This window comes from Lycorma delicatula, chromosome 3 (assembly GCF_047948215.1).
Source record: "Lycorma delicatula isolate Av1 chromosome 3, ASM4794821v1, whole genome shotgun sequence".
Taxonomy (NCBI): Eukaryota; Metazoa; Arthropoda; class Insecta; order Hemiptera; family Fulgoridae; genus Lycorma; species Lycorma delicatula.
Window position 1 is genome coordinate 149,379,498 of NC_134457.1, and position 18,765 is coordinate 149,398,262.

General features: G+C 29.8%; 1 protein-coding gene across 2 annotated transcripts in view; it reads left to right on the forward strand.

The window, feature by feature from the left end:
• ptc (protein patched) overlaps positions 1-18,765 on the forward strand; it is a 157,931-nt gene that overhangs the window by 97,335 nt on the left and 41,831 nt on the right. For both annotated transcript variants that reach the window (XM_075360804.1, XM_075360805.1), the window contains exon 3: positions 13,212-13,401. In XM_075360804.1, the coding sequence (XP_075216919.1) occupies positions 13,212-13,401 (190 nt within the window). The remainder of the gene's footprint in view (positions 1-13,211; positions 13,402-18,765) is intronic.

Genomic DNA, 18,765 nt, shown 5'->3' on the forward strand with positions numbered 1-18,765 from the left:
TACTATGATATACTTTACATATAGCATAAGTGAATAAAAACTTCCGTCTGTGTTTTTGTTTTATATATCGATTAATTCTTCAGAAAAGCTGTTCTCGAGTATAATGTTTTTACTTCTTTATTTTATAAACTTTAAAAATGTATTGTATAAAGTTTACCTAAGTAAATCCATAATCGGGAAAACAGTGTAACTTAAATCACGGCCATGACAAATGTTGTTCCGTTATGTTTTTAATAGTGCTATTTTACCGTATTTATTGGCTAAATCAAGTTCTATTCGTTTTGAAGATAAATGAAAATTAAAAGATTTTATAGTTTAATATCTTTATTAGATTGAAAAGTGAACGTAACTTCATGTATCATTATTATATTAATATGCATTAACATTTCTAAATGAAATTAAATCGGACTGATGCTCTGTTTAACTGATATAAAAATATTTTTGTAAGATACATTTTTTTTGCTTAGACATATTTTATACCGATTTTGAAGATTATGTTGCAAAAGTAATAACAATATTAAAATGCATTTAAATAAACTAGACTTTTATTGAAGAAAGTGTTTTTTTGTTGTAGACTAAGATGCACTGTGTGTTCCCTGTAGTAGTGAATGTAGAAATAAGTGTTGATCAATAAATACTGAATTTATAAAACAACAAATATACAAGTCCGTATGATAAGCATAATTAATGTGGAAAAATAAACTTTAATTTCCGTAATGAGCGATGTGAGCATCGATTTTCAAAATAAAGTGTACTTGATACTATTCACAGTGTGAACATAAATTACTCAGCGCATTTTAGGGGTTGATACAAAATGAACAAAGCAATGTAGCGCGCTACATTATCATACATTAGTGTGATACTAGATTTACTACCTTAAATTAACACGTCAGCGCATGTAACGACAGGGGGATCGTCAGTTGGTAACGGCTACGGTGCAGGAGAAAGCAATTTGCCAACTATGGTTTCATTAAAGCGGATCTGTTATTACTAAGCGTAGTCGTTTTCGTTTAGAGTACGGCCGTGATCCTCATAATAAAGACTGTTAAACTTTGGTATCAGCAGTTTATGGATACAGGAACTGTAGTACACAAAAGGTGCTGGCAAAGCTCCCGTCTCCGAGGAAGTTGGGGTCGAGTAAGAGAAACTTTTCAGAGAAGTCCGGGTAAATCGACTCGTCGTGCGAGTTTAGAAATGGGAATACCACAATCGACAGTTATGATGGTTGTACACAATCGTCTAAAATTTCATCGATACAAAATTCAGTCGGTGCATGCTATTGAAAATGAGATAAACCACACCGTTTCGATTTCGCCGTGAACATTCTCGATAAAGTGAACGATATTTAAAAAAAAAAACGTAATCTCTGACGAAGTTATCTTCCATGTTTCTGGTCACGTTAACCGTCATAATTGGCGGATTTGGGATAGCGACAAACACATACACCGTGATAGACCGAAAATTAATGTTTGGTGTATGTTGACTGCTTATGAAGCGATCGGTCCGATTGCTTCATAAGCAGTCAACGACTTCGCTTCATAATCAGAAGCTTCATAATCAATCGCTTTATAAGCAGAGTACGAAGAACGGACCGTTCTTCGTACTCTTATATATATATATATATATAACTAGCGCTAGTACGAAGAACGGACCGTTCTTCGTACTAGCGCTAGTTATATAGACTTGTTACAGGAGTATGCAGTACCACGAATTGAATATCAGCAATCCAACATTTACTTTCAACAACATGGCGTACCATCATACTGGGGTTTACATGTTAGGGACTATCTACGTAAACATTTTTTTCGACGTTGGGTTGACCGTGATGGACATTTCCCTGTCCACCTCCCGTGAGGTTATACGGTACTCGATTTCTTTCTTTGGAGATTTGTCAAAGACAGGGTGTACGCAACGAAGGTTGTCAACATCAATGAACTAAAAAGAGGATTCTAAGGTATAATTATTAGAATATCTCCTGATATTCTTCGTAATTTCTGGCGTGAAATTGAACATTTTACGCGCAACAAAAGGTGTTCATGTGGAGCTTGTTTTAATGTTAATAAGTGTTGTAAACAAGTCTGTTTGAAATAACCTTTTCAACAGAGTATTTCCTGCATGTAGCAGGTACATAAAACAGGTCTATAATACATTGATGTAAGTACATTAACACCGAAAATGCACTTTATTTATAATCACCTGTATTTCTCAGTCTTTTCTATGGTTGTGACACACATATAAAGCATCTGAGGAATAAAATGCATTAATCAGAGTTATTTTCTTTGTGAGTAATGATGTTTCATGTAAAGGTAGTCTCTCCAGCATGAATGTTTCATGCAATTCAGTGGGCTTGGTATGCTGATTTGCATCAATATGTGTGGACCCATGTAGAAATCAGCGGGAGACCACTTCACTTTTACTATTTTGGTTTTGGAAGTCATTTATATTTAATTATTTTTTTAATAATCTCTGAATGATAATGTACGAGTAAGTAACAGATTCAATACGTAGAATGTATTCAAAACTTTAACATAATTGTAAAAATAGGAAGCAGAAGGATTCCCGACAAAAAATAAGTTTTACGGTAGAATATGATAAGTTACGAAGCGACAATCGCGAATCTTTTTTTTCTCACTAAGGGATTTTCCGGTAATATTTTGAAGAAGAATAAATCAAATATTTTGAACACGTTTCAACTATTACGTTTAAAAATATAAATTGAAAACTCTTTTTGCAAATGTTTAAGATCTACACTTAATACCTAAATTAATATTTTTATTAAAAAAAAATTTAATAATGTGTATTTTTTAAATAGTTTAAAATACCTTTAGGCGTTTGTTCTTAGATGTCCGCGAGTGTTTATTATTTGGATGCACATCTGGGAGTTGTTTAGTTTTTTACAGAGAATAATTAAAATGCTGGCAATCATTAGGGAAATACCAGTAATTGAAATGGATGATTGATATTCTTGTTACATCCGACTTGTTTTATTTACTCATTTGACATATATACTTATATTTTTACGTACTCGTACACACTTAAAATCATTGTTTAGGCTATTTGATCGATTTAATTTCATGCCAAAAACATTATTAGTTCTGATGAAATGTCTGTCGACGGTTCAGTTTAAATACTAAATCGAACAATATATGAACTGAATCTACAAATTATTAATCGATGTTTATTTATCGGTTGAAATGTTTTTTCACAGTTATCTAAAGGTAATTTAAAACACATTAAAATTTAAAACTGTGACTTAAATTGATTATATTTTTATAGATGTAACAAGTGTAATAGATTAGTGTTTACCGGTTTGTTAGATTATTATAAATCAAAATTAAGATTTGATTCTTTTGTAAGTGTATGAAACCTACACAAACTTTATTTAGTTCTGTCTTTAAAAATGAAAAATAATACTGTACTAACTTATAACATTTTTATAAATTCAGATTTATTCAATTGGTAATAATAAAATATTCTTAAAATCGCCTTTTTATCATGAAACACTTCCTGTGATTTAAATCTTCTTGGTATTTCAAATTTATTAATACAGTCATAATTTTATTCGTCTATCGGATGTAACAAAACTTTTCCCAAATAGCCTCAAATATTGACTTATGTGGTGTTTTTAACTACATTTATTTTTCTTTAAACAAAGTAACTTAATATAGGGTTGAATTTTTGCTAATTATTATAAATTTTTATTGATTTAAGAAATCGTTATTCAATTTTTTAAATTATTTTAATAGGAAAATATGTATGGCCGAAAGCGAAGTAATAGTTTTTCTTTTTTAAGCTGGTACAGAGGTTACATTTTAAGCTCTCCAAATTCGATCACACGAACAAATTTTTTTTAGTACTCTACTGTATTTCTTTTGTTGTTTTTATAGAAATAAAACTTCTTAATTTTAAATTTCCTGTTATAAGGTGGTTGCATGAAAGATACGCGTGGTCTTTATACGTACCTATACGTAACTGTTATTTATGAAAAAGCAGCTTTTTCAGTCATTTTTACTTAATACAGTCATTATTCATAACATTTTTTAGAACTTGTTGGGAGCTAACAGCTGAAGAATTATGTACACCCACAATCCCATAATGTACTCAAAAACATATGGCCCTTTATCCTGCTACAATTAATTGTTATAAACCAATCTGAAAATAAACATGTGTTCCTTCTATTCTGTGCTAGGAGAGTACGGCATAGAGTATTCTTTGTGTCGTACGTGTAATAGGAAGAACCCTCAGTCAATAATAGGCTCTGCTGGGACTACTTTAAAGGGCACGACCTCTGAAAGCCTCGCACGGACTAACGGTTGAACTGTATTTCAATATGAGATTTTCGTCCGATTCAATTTTATGCAAACGATCGCGTTCGGTTATCTATTTATTCTTTCTACATAAATTTTCTCTCATTTTTTTTTATCTCTGTCATTTTTTATAATCCTCTTATTAATTCTGTCGTCTAGTTTATCTTCGGAAAGTATTCCCGTCTTTTCTGCTCGTCGCTAACCTCTCTACTTCTTCCCGTGAGTTTCTTCCTCTTCTCGATGTGTAGCGATGAAATATTATGTTATAAACTAATATTGTTTTGTTTATTTTTTTTAATAACTAGTTTTTTCTGTTCATTTTCTTTTCCTTCTTTTATGTTTTTACAATCTTTTTATAGTTGCGGTAATTTCATTACTAACGTAACATTTAATATGGTTTATTATCTGTACTTAAGATATAAAATACATTTTTAACGTTTTCTCCAGATAGTTCTCTGTGGGCAAAACCATCTCGGACGGTATAAAACCTATCGCGTATTCGAACGAAAAATAATAATAATAATAAGGAACTTTTAAAAGATAAACGAGAGCTTTTAGTGAATATTCTACTCCGAAATGTTTACGAGCTTAGATATTATCTTGCTTCATAGTAGTCAGACTAGTTTTTAGTTATTTTAGATACTTTCCTTGTACGCAAAACAATAGTCGAATACATCTCTTCTTGTATTCAGCTTTATCGGTCACTAAATCTAATTCTTCTTAACTGTAAGCGTAATTTCTTTTTCGAGCAAACGCTTAGGAGTTTGGATCTCTTCAGGTGTACGTTTCCTATCGTCAGTTTAATTTACGCCCTGTCCTAGACGATTAAACATTCTCCAGATAATAAGAAATAGCTGGTATACGGTTACATTATCTTTGACTTAAAAATGCATTATGATAATACATCTCTAAAGACGAATCAAAAGTTCTTTTCAGAAATATTAAAATGAATTAGATGCTATTTAAAATCTTAAACGGACGACTATAAATAATGAATATCTTATTTAATTTAAATATATTAAAATTTTCTTCTATTGAAACTAAATAAAATATACCTTAATTGTCTTTCCATCGATCGATTTAGAACGACTGCTATAGGTCGGTTTAATTACAACCGTTAAGCGTTATGTTTATTTCATAGGTATATAATTATAGTCAGATTTTCAGATTTACTTAAATAACTTTTGGTTCTAAATATGAATATATCTGGATTGATCATCCTGAGCCTGGATAAATCCCTTTCCTCGAAAACCTTTCATCGTAAACTAAGTTATCTTAAATTTCTAAATTAAATTAAAATAACTGTTTTACTAGGCCTCACTTCTCATCGAATAAAAGAGGTTTGGTTGAATAAGCTTATATAGTTAATCTAATCTGTTTTACACAAAGCTACATTAGGATCTATTCGATTTATGTTGTATGCCAGTAATGGCGTAAATTTCATATCGTCCCTTATAAACGTTTTATTTCTTTTACCGTTACTAATTTTCATCGCGTTTAAATTATCGATTAGATTTTATAATTAAGATTATTTACAGAAAAAGAGATGTACTAAACAGGTATAGAAATAAATTAGAAAACCGCAAAATGCAAAAGTTTATTTTAAATCGAAAAATATACTTGGCCACTTTGATTATTAAACAGTTAGGGTCACTGAACGTTGAAGCAATAGTACTTACAAATAAATAAATAAAAAACAAATAATAATAATTTTCCAATAAAAAATTTGTAAATAATAATATAAAATAATTTATTTTAATAGTGTTATTAGAATAACATAACAAAATAATAATAACTGTTCTAGTTTTAAGTAACTCCAATCGAAAGAGTAAAATATCTGTATACCGTTGAAACAACCGATTCAGATCGTTCTCCATTACTTAATTCTCCACGTCTTATATAAGATGTATAAGATAAATTTATTTTAAGAGATTTGGTGATAGCAAGAATCTTAAGACGATAAAAGAGATATATCCTCCTATTCACAAAATTAGAAAAGGGTTGGGATGACCTTTTAATTTTCTTAAAATTAACATTTTCCAAAGAAATTTTAATAGATTTAAAAGTCCAAAAGGCTATCAGATATTAGTCTCCCCATTGTATTTCGCGTGACTTTTCTGTATCATTTATTTATTTTATTACATACTGTCTAGTAGCAATAATAGCTCAGTATTTACTTATAAAGATTATTCAATAATTAAAATGACCATCTCGTTTTAAATTTAAATAAAATGTTACAATATATATATATATATATATATATATATATATATATAAAAGTTAATTGAAAATTTTATAATCTGTAAAAAAATTGAAAATGTTATAATCTGTAAAAGAATTGAATACTGTATGTTATTTTATTTACTTGAATGCAAATCGTACTGAAAATTCATGACTTGTTTACAAATTATCATTTGTGTTAGTTGTTTTTGTTATTTTAAAACTCTGTGCTTGTACACCATTTTATTTATTAGTGAGTGAACACTTAGAATTTTGATATAACATAACTGCCGTTTTATGACACTTTAGCTCAGGCAGTCATTTTATTGTTTTATAATCAGTGTGTAATTTAAAATTTGTTAATGTATATATAGTATACCTCTACTAATTCTCCTGCATCAGGAAAATCTATATATATATATATATATATATATATTGATTGAACATGGGTTGTTGAACAATCGATGGATGATTGTTTTAAATTCAAATACTCATTTGGATATTCATATTTTTTAATTTACGAATTTACTTCAGTAACCGTTTACGATAGATCTCTATAACGGCTGATTTTTCCAACTTTGTTTTTTCATTTTACTGTTTCCTTATAATTTCGAATAATTTATTTATATCGGAGCGTAAGTGTCAAGTATGTCTTATATTTGTTTATTTATAAAAAAGTAATTGTATAATTAATTTATTCAACTATTACTTTTAATTTAAGGTATGTATAAATACCTTTGTTTTACAAGATGTAGACGTAAAATAATTTCAATTAAATCGTTTGAATACGGCCGATCAATCATAATGACCGATTACAATGAGTCATTTTATAATGTATTCGGTCCAAAAACATTAATCATAAATAAAAATATTTCACAGTAATGTCCTTGTTCTTAATGTCGGCTGTGTTAATGTAATGAACACAGAGCTTTTTTTTATGTTGTACTATATTATATAACGTAAACGTCATGTAAGATTTTCTTCTTAGTCTGTCATTAGACTGAAGTCAGTCCTAGTAACATCATGTACAGTGAATTCCTATCCTGTTAGAAAATAAAAATAATATTTAGCGAGAGTATTTTATTAATTATTATTTTTTTATAATTATGGATTAGAAGAAATATAATTCAGTGTTGAAATGAATTACAGGAATCTTGAATAACGACAAAACTTAATAACAATAAAAAAGCTTCTGTAATTAATTTTGTTAGTTTTCATTATGCTTAAAAGAAATATGTATAATAATGCCGTGATGTACAAATTTTATTTTCCTGTATTTTCTTATACTTACTCACTTTTCTTATATTTGGTAATTTTTTTTAAAATTAAAAATCATGTATTAAAGAAAAGCCTAAAAAAAATTCATATAAGATTTACTATTGTGTTTGATGAGTCAATTAATCTACTGTTAAATTTAAAAAAAATTCTGTTTAATCTTTTTTACTCGTGTCTATAACATTTGGTTGCGCAATAAAAAGATCACAGAGTATCAAGTTCAGGAAGTTTATGTAATGTGTAGATTAGGTTTTTTTAATATACAATTTTCCTAAATTGATATACATAAATTCGTGGAATTAATTCTGATTTTTATTTTATCTATTTATTATTTGTCTTATTAATTGCAAATAAATACTAAATTAGCTATAAATATAAATTAGCTACAAATATATTTAGCTATATATTACTCAAGCTAAATAGCTATATTATTACTCAAGAAATAAAGTTAGAATTCAATATTTTTTAATATGTATTTACTTTTTATTTATTCTTTCTTTTTTTTTACCTAACCACCGTTAGGTATTACTTCAGAGGATGAGGTGAATGATAAATATAGTGTGTGAAAATGCGATGCCTGACCGGGATTCGAACCCGGGACCTCCGGACGAAGGGCCGAAACGCTACCACTCGCGCCATGGAGGCCGGCTTAGTTATTGTTAATGTAAATTTTCGTTACTTATCTTTTATTTTCATTTAGACTACTATCTTTGCATTTTATTGTCGATCATCTGGTCGATGATTCATCTCTGGAAGGAATAATCTGTAAAGATTTCTTGAATTTGTAGGACCTACGTGGTAATTCTGTTAAAACATTTCTAGAATAGATTGAACGCAAAAGAATAACCTATTTATTCTCTGTTATTTCACCGAAGAGGGTTGAATATCTTTTAACTAAGTAAGGTTCATTATTCAAACTTCTGTTGAAATAAAAATAATTATTACAAAATTCTATTTTTATTTTAATTCTTGCCGTAATTTTATTCTTACAAAATCGTATTTTGTAGACTGATGAATTATGTGTATTCTTCAACGATTAAATATTGGTAACGAGGTATATATATATTTTGTCGTTTTCTCCAACCATTTTTCCAGCTACTGCCGTGTCTGGGTGTGTGAGTGTGTTTATAGGCAAATGCAATTGCCTGTACCGGTTTGCCAGGCCTGAAGTGGCTGCAGATGTAATGCAATGCGATTGTAAATGTATCGGCAAAAATGTAGCTTGGAACAGATTCAGCTCGACCACTCCTGAGACGTGTGGTTAATTCAAATCCGACCGCCAAAGACACCGTTATCCACAATCTAGCATTCAAATCCATTTAAAAGCCTTTACAAGCACTCAAACCTTAGAAGGCTCGACTTAGAAAATCAGCTGATTTTGTGATAATGAGTTCCGGCTGGTCATAAATATAATATTTTTCACCGACTGAATTTTATGTATTTTTTATTTATTATTATAAAAAATATGTAAATGTTATTAGTCCAAATAATGTTCATACCAGGAATCTCTAGAATCCATCTTTCTTTTTTATAGATTTAATTAAAAACCTTTCTGTATTAACCCATTATATATATTTAAAAAATTACCTGTCTATTCTATTTTAACAATACGTCACTGTGTCTTACAACTCCTTTGGTAGCAGAAAAAAAATCTTTTAGCTGGTATCCTTTTACTCTCTCTTTTTCTGTTTAGCGTCCGAAACCACCGTAAGATATTTATTATTTTAGAGGATGATATGTATGAATGTGAACAGATAATGAATGAACAGAGAATGTGAATGATATGTAGTCTTGTACAGTCTCAGGCTGACCCTTCCTGAGATTTGTGGTTAATTGAAACCCGATCACCAAAAAACATCGTTATCACGATCTACGTGTAGTATTTAAATTCGTATAAAAGTAACTGCCTTTACTATAATCTGAACGTTGGAACTCTCGACTTCAAAATTAGCTGATTTGCGTTGACGAGTTCACCACTAGACCAGCCCGGTAGATGTAGCAATCGAATAATTTCAGTTAAAATGGAAATCATACACTGCGGTGCGGTCGTAGTGGATACTCTACGCGCCTTGAAAGTATCTTTGTAGAAGTAATCTTTTGGTAGTGTAAGAAGTTGTTATACGATTCATCGACCGACTGAATTTTTTGGGGCAAGATATAATCTATCTTTTTCTTTAAAATAAAAGTACACATGTTATATTTGTTAAAACTATAAAGTATTTAAATTTTTGTTTTATTGATAATAACTGAAATAAACTCTTACAGCCCACCCAGACACAACGTTTTATCTGCTCAATTCTTAATTGTGCTGGTAAGACGTTGCAGTTTTAATACATTACTTTCTCGTCCAGTTTTTTAAATACCCGTCACGGATAAAGTAATGTTATTTTTAGTTTTTGTCATTGATCTTGGAAAAAAAAACGATATACTAAATAAGTAATTTGTACGCGTCAGTCAAGTCGGTTTAAATGATGGTTACTTGTAGTAATCATTTTCTTACATTTTAGTTATTTAAAGAACTACCTGGCTATTTAACTATTATAAAATGGTTCTGGAAAAATTATTTAATAATGGATATTAACTCGATCGAAAACTTAAAAATATTTGTCGTAAGTAATAATACCAAAAGGGAAACGATTTGACCACACCAGTACACAATAAAATTCTTTGCAACCGATAGAAATTACAAGGACGTGGACACTGTAAACACACTGTAACAGTAAAGTTGATCGCTATGATTCAAAATATTTAAAACCTTACTTTGAACATTTTGACTAATTTTTTTCGGAAACTACATTTTATATAGTTCTCATCCATGTGCAAATTTAAGTACGTACAATTCTCCGAAATTTGAGAAAATTCTCTCGGTTCTTCATCTTCATGTACGCTCGAACAGTTCTGAGAACTGCACATTTTTGCGTACTACATGAAACGTCTTGCTAGAAACATCAAGAACTAAGCAGGCAAAACTTCGCGATCTTTATACATAATTTTTCTCTAGGGATTACCTATCACGACTTTAATTCAAATTAACAGGAGCTTTATAGTTTACTTTAAGTTACACTATTAAATAAATATAATTTTCTTTTCTATAATTATTTTCTAAAGTTATTTATTTATTCATTCACTTTCAGAATAATTATAATGCGGCTTTATTAATCTGTAAGTACTACATCATTGAGGTCATTTGATGAAGCGATAATTTCTTAACCCTTAAATCGTGTAAAAGTGTTTAGTTTACTTCCTGTATGATAAAGCTTAGATCTTATCAAACGTACACTTGAACACGGAAGAAATCTTCAAATATAAGGGCTGAAATTCTAATAAGGGTGTACAGATGTAGATTATCACGTTGTTGATTATCGATTCCAGAATTATTTTTTCAAAGTTTTTACATTTATTAGTGCGTTCTTTTTGTACGATTATGTGATTTTTAGTATATTTATTATGTGTACATCACAGAAATTAGGTTTCTTTTCTGGTAATTTATCATGTAAGTGCTCGTAAATCATTTATTTAAACTCATAGTTACATTTTAAAAATATTTTTTTTTTATTTTTCTTAATGTGTACGTTGCAATCTGTTCAACTAGTGAACAATAAGTAACCTCCGCCCACGGCCCAATGAGATGAGAATGAAATGTATGACATTTAAATGAGGTGTAGCCTTGTACAAACTCAGGCCGGCCATCCCTGAGACGTGTAGTTAATTGAACTCCAATCACCAAAGTATATCGTCTAGTATTCAGATCTGTATAAAAACAAATAACGTTTACTAGGATTTGAAGCTCAGAACCTTCGAATTCGAAAATCAGCTTTTAAACAACTGATTTGCGACAGGTTAACGCTAGACCAGCCTGGTGGGCTATATTGTTTCATTACACTGAATTTTTGTTGTTGTAGGTTTTGTAATTTTTAATTGTTCTTATGCCTTATATGTGATTAAAATTGTTTAATTCGTATACGGATAGTTTTTGTTTAAAATTAAATATTATTTGTTTTACTCATTTTCTCGTAATAATTTATAAAATTATAAAATTTTCAGTTTTTTCCATTTTTTTAAACTTTTATTTATAGTCGTGTAACTGAAGTCATTAAAATAAAAGCAAATAAAAGCAACTGCCTTTATTAGGATTTGAACCTGAGAACGTCTAATTCGAAATCAGCTGATTTACGACGACGAATTTATCATTAGACCAACACGATGGGTTAAATTTCTAGTCTTGTTTATGTCGTCTTTTTTCCTGAAATATACTCTTACCCTGGGATTCTTATTGCTTTCTCATTATGTTGAGCCTATGCTTTTATCCTATTTCACAGCATACTATTCAGATCCATTGATAAAAATAGATCTCAGAAGTAAAAGGTATCATTTTTATTTTTCAAAAATTTTCAAAGGTCACGGTTGGGGTAAAATCTTTTCAAATCTAAAATTTCTGGTATCCAATAAAAACTACTATTACTCGTAATAGGTTTATTTTAACAAAATTAAGAGCGAGTTTGCGATCAGAAGGGGATAAGAAAGACAGACAAATTCCTACTATCTTAGATATATATAATCTAAAAAATGCGATCATATTCGTAGTCTTAGACAATTATTAATTTAATGACACAAATTTTACTACTATATTAATAAATATATATTTTATTTTATTAACTCGGTGTAACTTACTAAATATAATAAGGTTCTAGATATTGTATTTTTCTTCTTTTTTTTTCAATAATTTAATTTAATGGATTTCTGCAGGTATAGCTAGAGCTCATGATACATAAACAGACGCTATACGTTTTAAGCTAATTCTTAAAAGTTTTTCTTTATTCTTTTACACAATAATTTTTATATTTTTAGGCTTCAGTGAACAGCTGTTATTTCTTTCATAATTTCCATACGAAGCATCCACGTTAAGTAAATTTAAGTTAAGTAATTTAATAATTAAGGGTTCGGGTTTGATTTCTGTAAGACTTCTAATTTTACTCGAATTTCACTTTTGAATTGATGTTTTCGTTCATGTCCTTAAAACGCTTAAGAAATCTTATATTTTACTTAAATTAATGAATATAAATATTTGTTTTATTAATCTGCTTCTGTTTTGATATTTTCTGAAACAATTTTACAATTACTGTACCTTCTAATGATTATGTTTTCCTATAAAATTTCAACCTATTAGTTCATAATATACAGTTTATACTGATAAACAATTTTGATTATTATTTTTAATATTAACTTATAAGTATGAAATTAATATGACGGTTAACAAACACTTAAACAGCCCCTATCAAATATAGAAATCTATATTGTATTACAAAGTAATTCTTTTTTGGAGGTTTTTTTTTTAATTTTCATTTTATTCAATAATGATGGTTACTGGTCAATGTTGTATTACATTTCTTCATTGTTTTCTGTTCACAGAGGGAGGTCGTCTGGAAAGCGAGTTAAAATACGCGGCAGCTGCCCTCGGAGAGCCTGGGGGCAGTACTCATCAGCTACTCATTCAGATTCCTCGAGACCCCGGCGCCAGCCTTTTACATCCGGCGGCTTTACTCAGCCACCTGGAAGTACTCAAAGTCGCTTCCAGCGTTACAGTTGAACTCTTCGATATGTAGGTGTCCAAACTTTGAGAGAATTCATTTAATTTCTTGAAATTTTTTCAAGTGTTTAAGATAGTCATAAGAATATTGTTATTAATGCTTTACATTATGATTAATGATATGTTAGCTGTTTTGTAGATTAATCATTTTTTTTGCCTACCTAGCAGTTGTAGAATAAAACTAGTGTAAGAAATGTGATAATGTAACCTACTAAAGTGGAGGTGATATTCAGCCCTGAAAGTGACACCTTCATTCTGATCATATATATATATATATATATATATATATATATATATATATATATATATATAGAGAGAGAGAGAGAGAGAGAGAGAATTTTTACTTATAAATTAAGTTTAAAAGGAAGTGACTATAACTGGATCCACTTGCACCTCAGGCGCTTGTCATGTGTCACAATTATTACGACATTGGGGTTTGGAAGTTGTAGAACACCAAATTAGTGATGTAATAACGAATTGTACCCATAAATGAATAAAAAACCTTTATTAATAAATTATAGTCTTTCACTGGCTTTACACATATAAAGGAAATTGAATATTTTATTATACGTTGCGATCATTTAATCGTGCACATAATTTCTCTTGAGCACACTGACATTGAGAAATCAGGTTTTAACAGTTTTTGAAACTTAAAGCGTTTATATCAATACTCAGAACAACAGATATTTATCAACACAATATCCACTATCTAACATGAATCGCCGCTGCACTCACAGAAGGTGTGGGATTTCGCAACGACGAATAGAGGGGCCAATTTTTTTTACGAAACCCTTGACAGTCCGGCATACCAGAATATAATATAATTTTGCAATTTTTAGCACTTCTCTAGCCTGATGAACGCTATTCTTATCTGAAAAAAGACAGGGACACGTGCCATACATCAGAAAACACCGTGGAAGTTTTGGAAGAAATGTTTGGTGATCGCACGATCTCAAAAGTTTTGTAGTCCCCTCGTTCCCCTGACTTATCGTCACCAGACCTTTTTCTCTGGAGTTTTCTTTGGTGCCAAAAAATATGATGCCTTCAGAAAAATGGTGGACATTTTCAAAACTTGCAGTAAGACATTGCCAGCTGTGCATAACTACATTCCACGAACCAAATAAAATGTGTTCCTCTGTATTACAGTCCTTAATGGAATTATAGTGCATAGTATCATGATGTGCACATAAGATGATCGCACTGTATAAGAAATTAAGAGAATTGAAGTTATTTTTTTTTTATTGAATTTATTATTGAACCCATCGTAACCCACCGGGTTGGTCTAATGGTGAACGTGTCTTCCCACATCAGCTGATTTGGAAGTCGAGAGTTTCAGCGTTCAAGTCCTAGTAAAGTCAGTTATTTTTACACGGATTTAAATACTAGATCGTGAATACCGGTGTTCTTTGGTGGTGGTTGGGTTTCAATTAACCACACATCTCAGGAATCGTCGAACTGAGATTGTACAAGACTACACTTCATTTACACTCATACATATCCTCATTCATCCTCTGAAGTATTATCTGAAAGGTAATTACCGGAGGCTAAACAGGAAAAAGAAAGCACCCCCCCCATCGTGGCTTCGCTCGCTCTATACGCTGTAGAACTTCAAAAATTGGAAGTAGTTTTTTAGTAATTAAGTGTGGGCTGTTACTGCTTAACGCTATTCAGAACTCACCGGATAAAATAAATTAATTAAAATGAATAACAACTTTTCAGTTATTAAATATGTAAATAGTTGTCATTTCCTGTTATTTTATTATCAAACTAATTTGTTTTTACTTGTATTGCCAAATTGATATTTTTTATAGACAATGTCATTAAATTTGGTAAATCACATAATAACTGTCTGAAGAAGTCGATATGGACGCAGACAATCATCGATGTAGACAATATCTATAAATACACCTTATTTTGTGAAAGATATTCTACTTTATTTATTTATACGTTGTTTTTATTTATGATTTATATATTAGTGAGATCGGTAAATTTTGAACTGTGATAAATATTCCGGGAGTCACAAGAAAGCTACAGTTAAAATTTCGAAATGATTGGTTCAGTAGCTTTCCCGGTAATGAAACAAACGAAAAAGTCATCTCTTTTACATTATTGATGGGGTAAAGAGTGTCCGCGGTAAGTGAATAATGTATATATATATATTTTTTTTAATGCCCTACACTGCAGCAAACTTTAAATAAATAAATATAATTTTCCCAGTACTCTTATTAAAAACAGACTGTTTTTTTTGCCTTTAATAATAATTTATTTATATTTTCCACTCGTTACTTCTATTTCCTTTTTTCTTTTGATTTATTTCAGTGGAAAAATTTTCAACTTATATCTTTTGTTCATTATTTATCTTCAGTAACAAAAGTTTCGTTTTGTCACAGTTATTTTAATAAACTTGAAAAATTATTCTCTCACTATTCTTTAAATAACTAAAAAAAAGTTTTTTTTTCTCGAAATTTCAGAATGATTTAATTTTATTTTCGAACGTTTGTTAAAAATATTTATTTAGAAACGAATTAATTCCTTGTAGCTTTTAGAATTTTATTTTAAATGCTAATAGTTTTGTAAATTCATTTATTTCAAAAATTAATTCTGTTTTGTAAAGCTTACAGAAAAAAAGTAGCAATAATACTGTTGATAATGATAATAAAATGAAATGATTTACAAATTAATTTCTTTATTTTGTAAATTGTAGTATCATATACTTTGTCTATATATTTAATAAGAGTTCAAAGGTAAACAAATGTATACGGTTTGTAATTAAACTGTAGCAGGCTAACCTTGAGAATTTTTATGGGCCATTTACGACAACTAATTATAAATTCTTAAAACATTGACCTTTATTATCATTATAATAATTATTATTATTATTGTTAGTTGATTTCGTGAGGGAGTGGTACTCAATGCATTTATTGTACAGATCCTTGAGTGTAATGCCCGTGTGCATTGTCATCAAGGTGTAGTGTTGAGTCCAAGACAAGGTCACGTGACATGAATTCCTAATTAGAAACGGTTATCCGATCAAGCGATACTATACTTTGTTTTTTTCTTGTTCACAGAACACGCGATACAGTATATCATCCTCACTAGTAATATCTTTGATAGTCAGTATTGTTTTAATACAACAAATTTTAAAAGATATTTTAATATTTCGTAGATTTTTTTTCTGTTTAAATCATTCACGAGATTTGTAACTGAAACATATTTTTTTATTCAACAAATGATATAAAAGTTAAAATTTACTATTTTTCACCGATGCAAATAAGATTTATAAATAAATACATATATATAAAACTGAGAAAATATAAAAAGAAAAAAAATAGAATTTGGAATAGTCTTAATTACACTTTAAAAATAGCATTTTTAACTGAACTGTAGTAACTGGGTAAAAAACTGTTGCATAATGCTACACAAGAAGACCGACTTTTCGTTATTTTATTTTTTAAACAATATATACCGCAGATAAAGTCAACGATCGACTTGCAGCATCATAACGAACCGCGCTTTTAACTTGTCCCGCTCAAATTTTTTTGGCCTTAGATTGAGTGTAACTCATGAACGATTCGACCAATATTTATAAAATTTTCTCATGTACAACTTCACATACACTACTACAGGATATATAAATTTCAATGAAATTGATGTGATAATTTTAGACATTTTCGAGTCGCAAAAATGTTATTCCCGAGTGGTATTTTCGTCCTCGTACTTCATAAGTAGAGAAAATTCATTTTTACCTCTCCACCATGCGACCGAAAGTAAAACAATAATACTAATAATACAGCAAAATTATTTCAATTCTTTCACATTATTTTCATTTGAAGTTCAACAGAATTTATAATTACAGTTGGCTATAACAAATGTAAAACACCTGAAATAAAACAGACATCACATCACCGTTGCTTTCTCTGTGAGTAATGTTATCGATATATCCATATGCTAGAATGAACAGAATGAAAGTATCACCTATAAAATTGAAAAACAGCTGTATTTCAGTAAAATTGACACGCTGTTATGTAAGATTATATTTGGGTCAGTGAAAAAGGCAATGTGAGACCGGTCTTTTACTCGTCATTTTCCTTAGTAAGCTTGGCACGGGATATTTGTTATTCTTATGAACGACTGTCGTTTTCGGGAAAGATTTGTAACTTACGCCAGTTAGTCTGCAACCGATGCGGTTATGGCACTTTACCGTATGGATGTATTCTCAAATAATAACACATTTTTTCCCTAACCTATAAAAACAGGATGTACATATTAGATAAACATTAAAGGTATTATGTTTAATTTTATTCAGATTTACACAGCACGATATCAAAAGGAATAATTAATCATTTACTTCGCTAGCAATTGGAAAAAGTAAACAAATATTTTATACTGTGTATAATAGTACACTTACGTTGTAATCCTATAATATTTAAAAGAAAAAGTTCTTAAGGGTGTAGGTTTCCATGTAGAACTATGTAGATACAAATGAAAAAGAGGATTATTGACCGATGGATTCAAAACTGGGAAAAATTGTAGTTCTAGTAAAGGATATTTGAAAATTGTTTTAAAATTGAAGAAAACTAAAACTATTAGAGTTATGACGGGCATAGTTATTTCTAAAAAATCGGTTTGATTCAAATCAATAGTATACAGTCAGCTGTTACACAAAGTCTAGATAGCTTTCGTGAAGCAAATTAATCTAAGAGTTATGAAGTAGGTTGTTGATTTCTTTTCCTGTCAAAAGTAGACGCAAGTTATGGTATGATCGATGCATTTTTCGGAAAAAATGTCTATGAAAAAAGTAATACACCTATACACCTACATCGTGTACTAATTTCATCGATCAGTTTCGGTGTATACAAATGTATATAGTTATATATTTTTCAGCCATCAATCAATCGACTGGTTTGATGTTATTTTCCATTCTTTTCTATTCTGTGCTAATCTTTCACAACAAATTACATACTACATCCTTAATTATTTCATACACTACTTTCTTTACCTTCCTTTGTATATCCCTCTGTTATTGAATTATAATTAATTCAATAATTAAGTTAATAATTTAATAATTTAGTTAAGTTAATACTTAACTAAATTCGAATGACTTAATAATACACGGCTCTCAAACCTACTTTGTCTTTTTTTACCAGAGTATATTTCAAAATTAAAAAAAAAAAAGAGTGGGCTGGATTGGACTTGACTTGACTCGCTAAACTTGATTCACTAAACTTAACTGAGTTGGACAGGACTGGACAAGATTGGGATGAACTTTATTAGAATTGACTTAACCTAACCCAACCTTTTTTTTTCTTCTTTTTTTTTTTTTGTTAAAGAGGTGGAGAATCCCATTTACGGACGCCTAAGCAGTGTCGGGCTCGC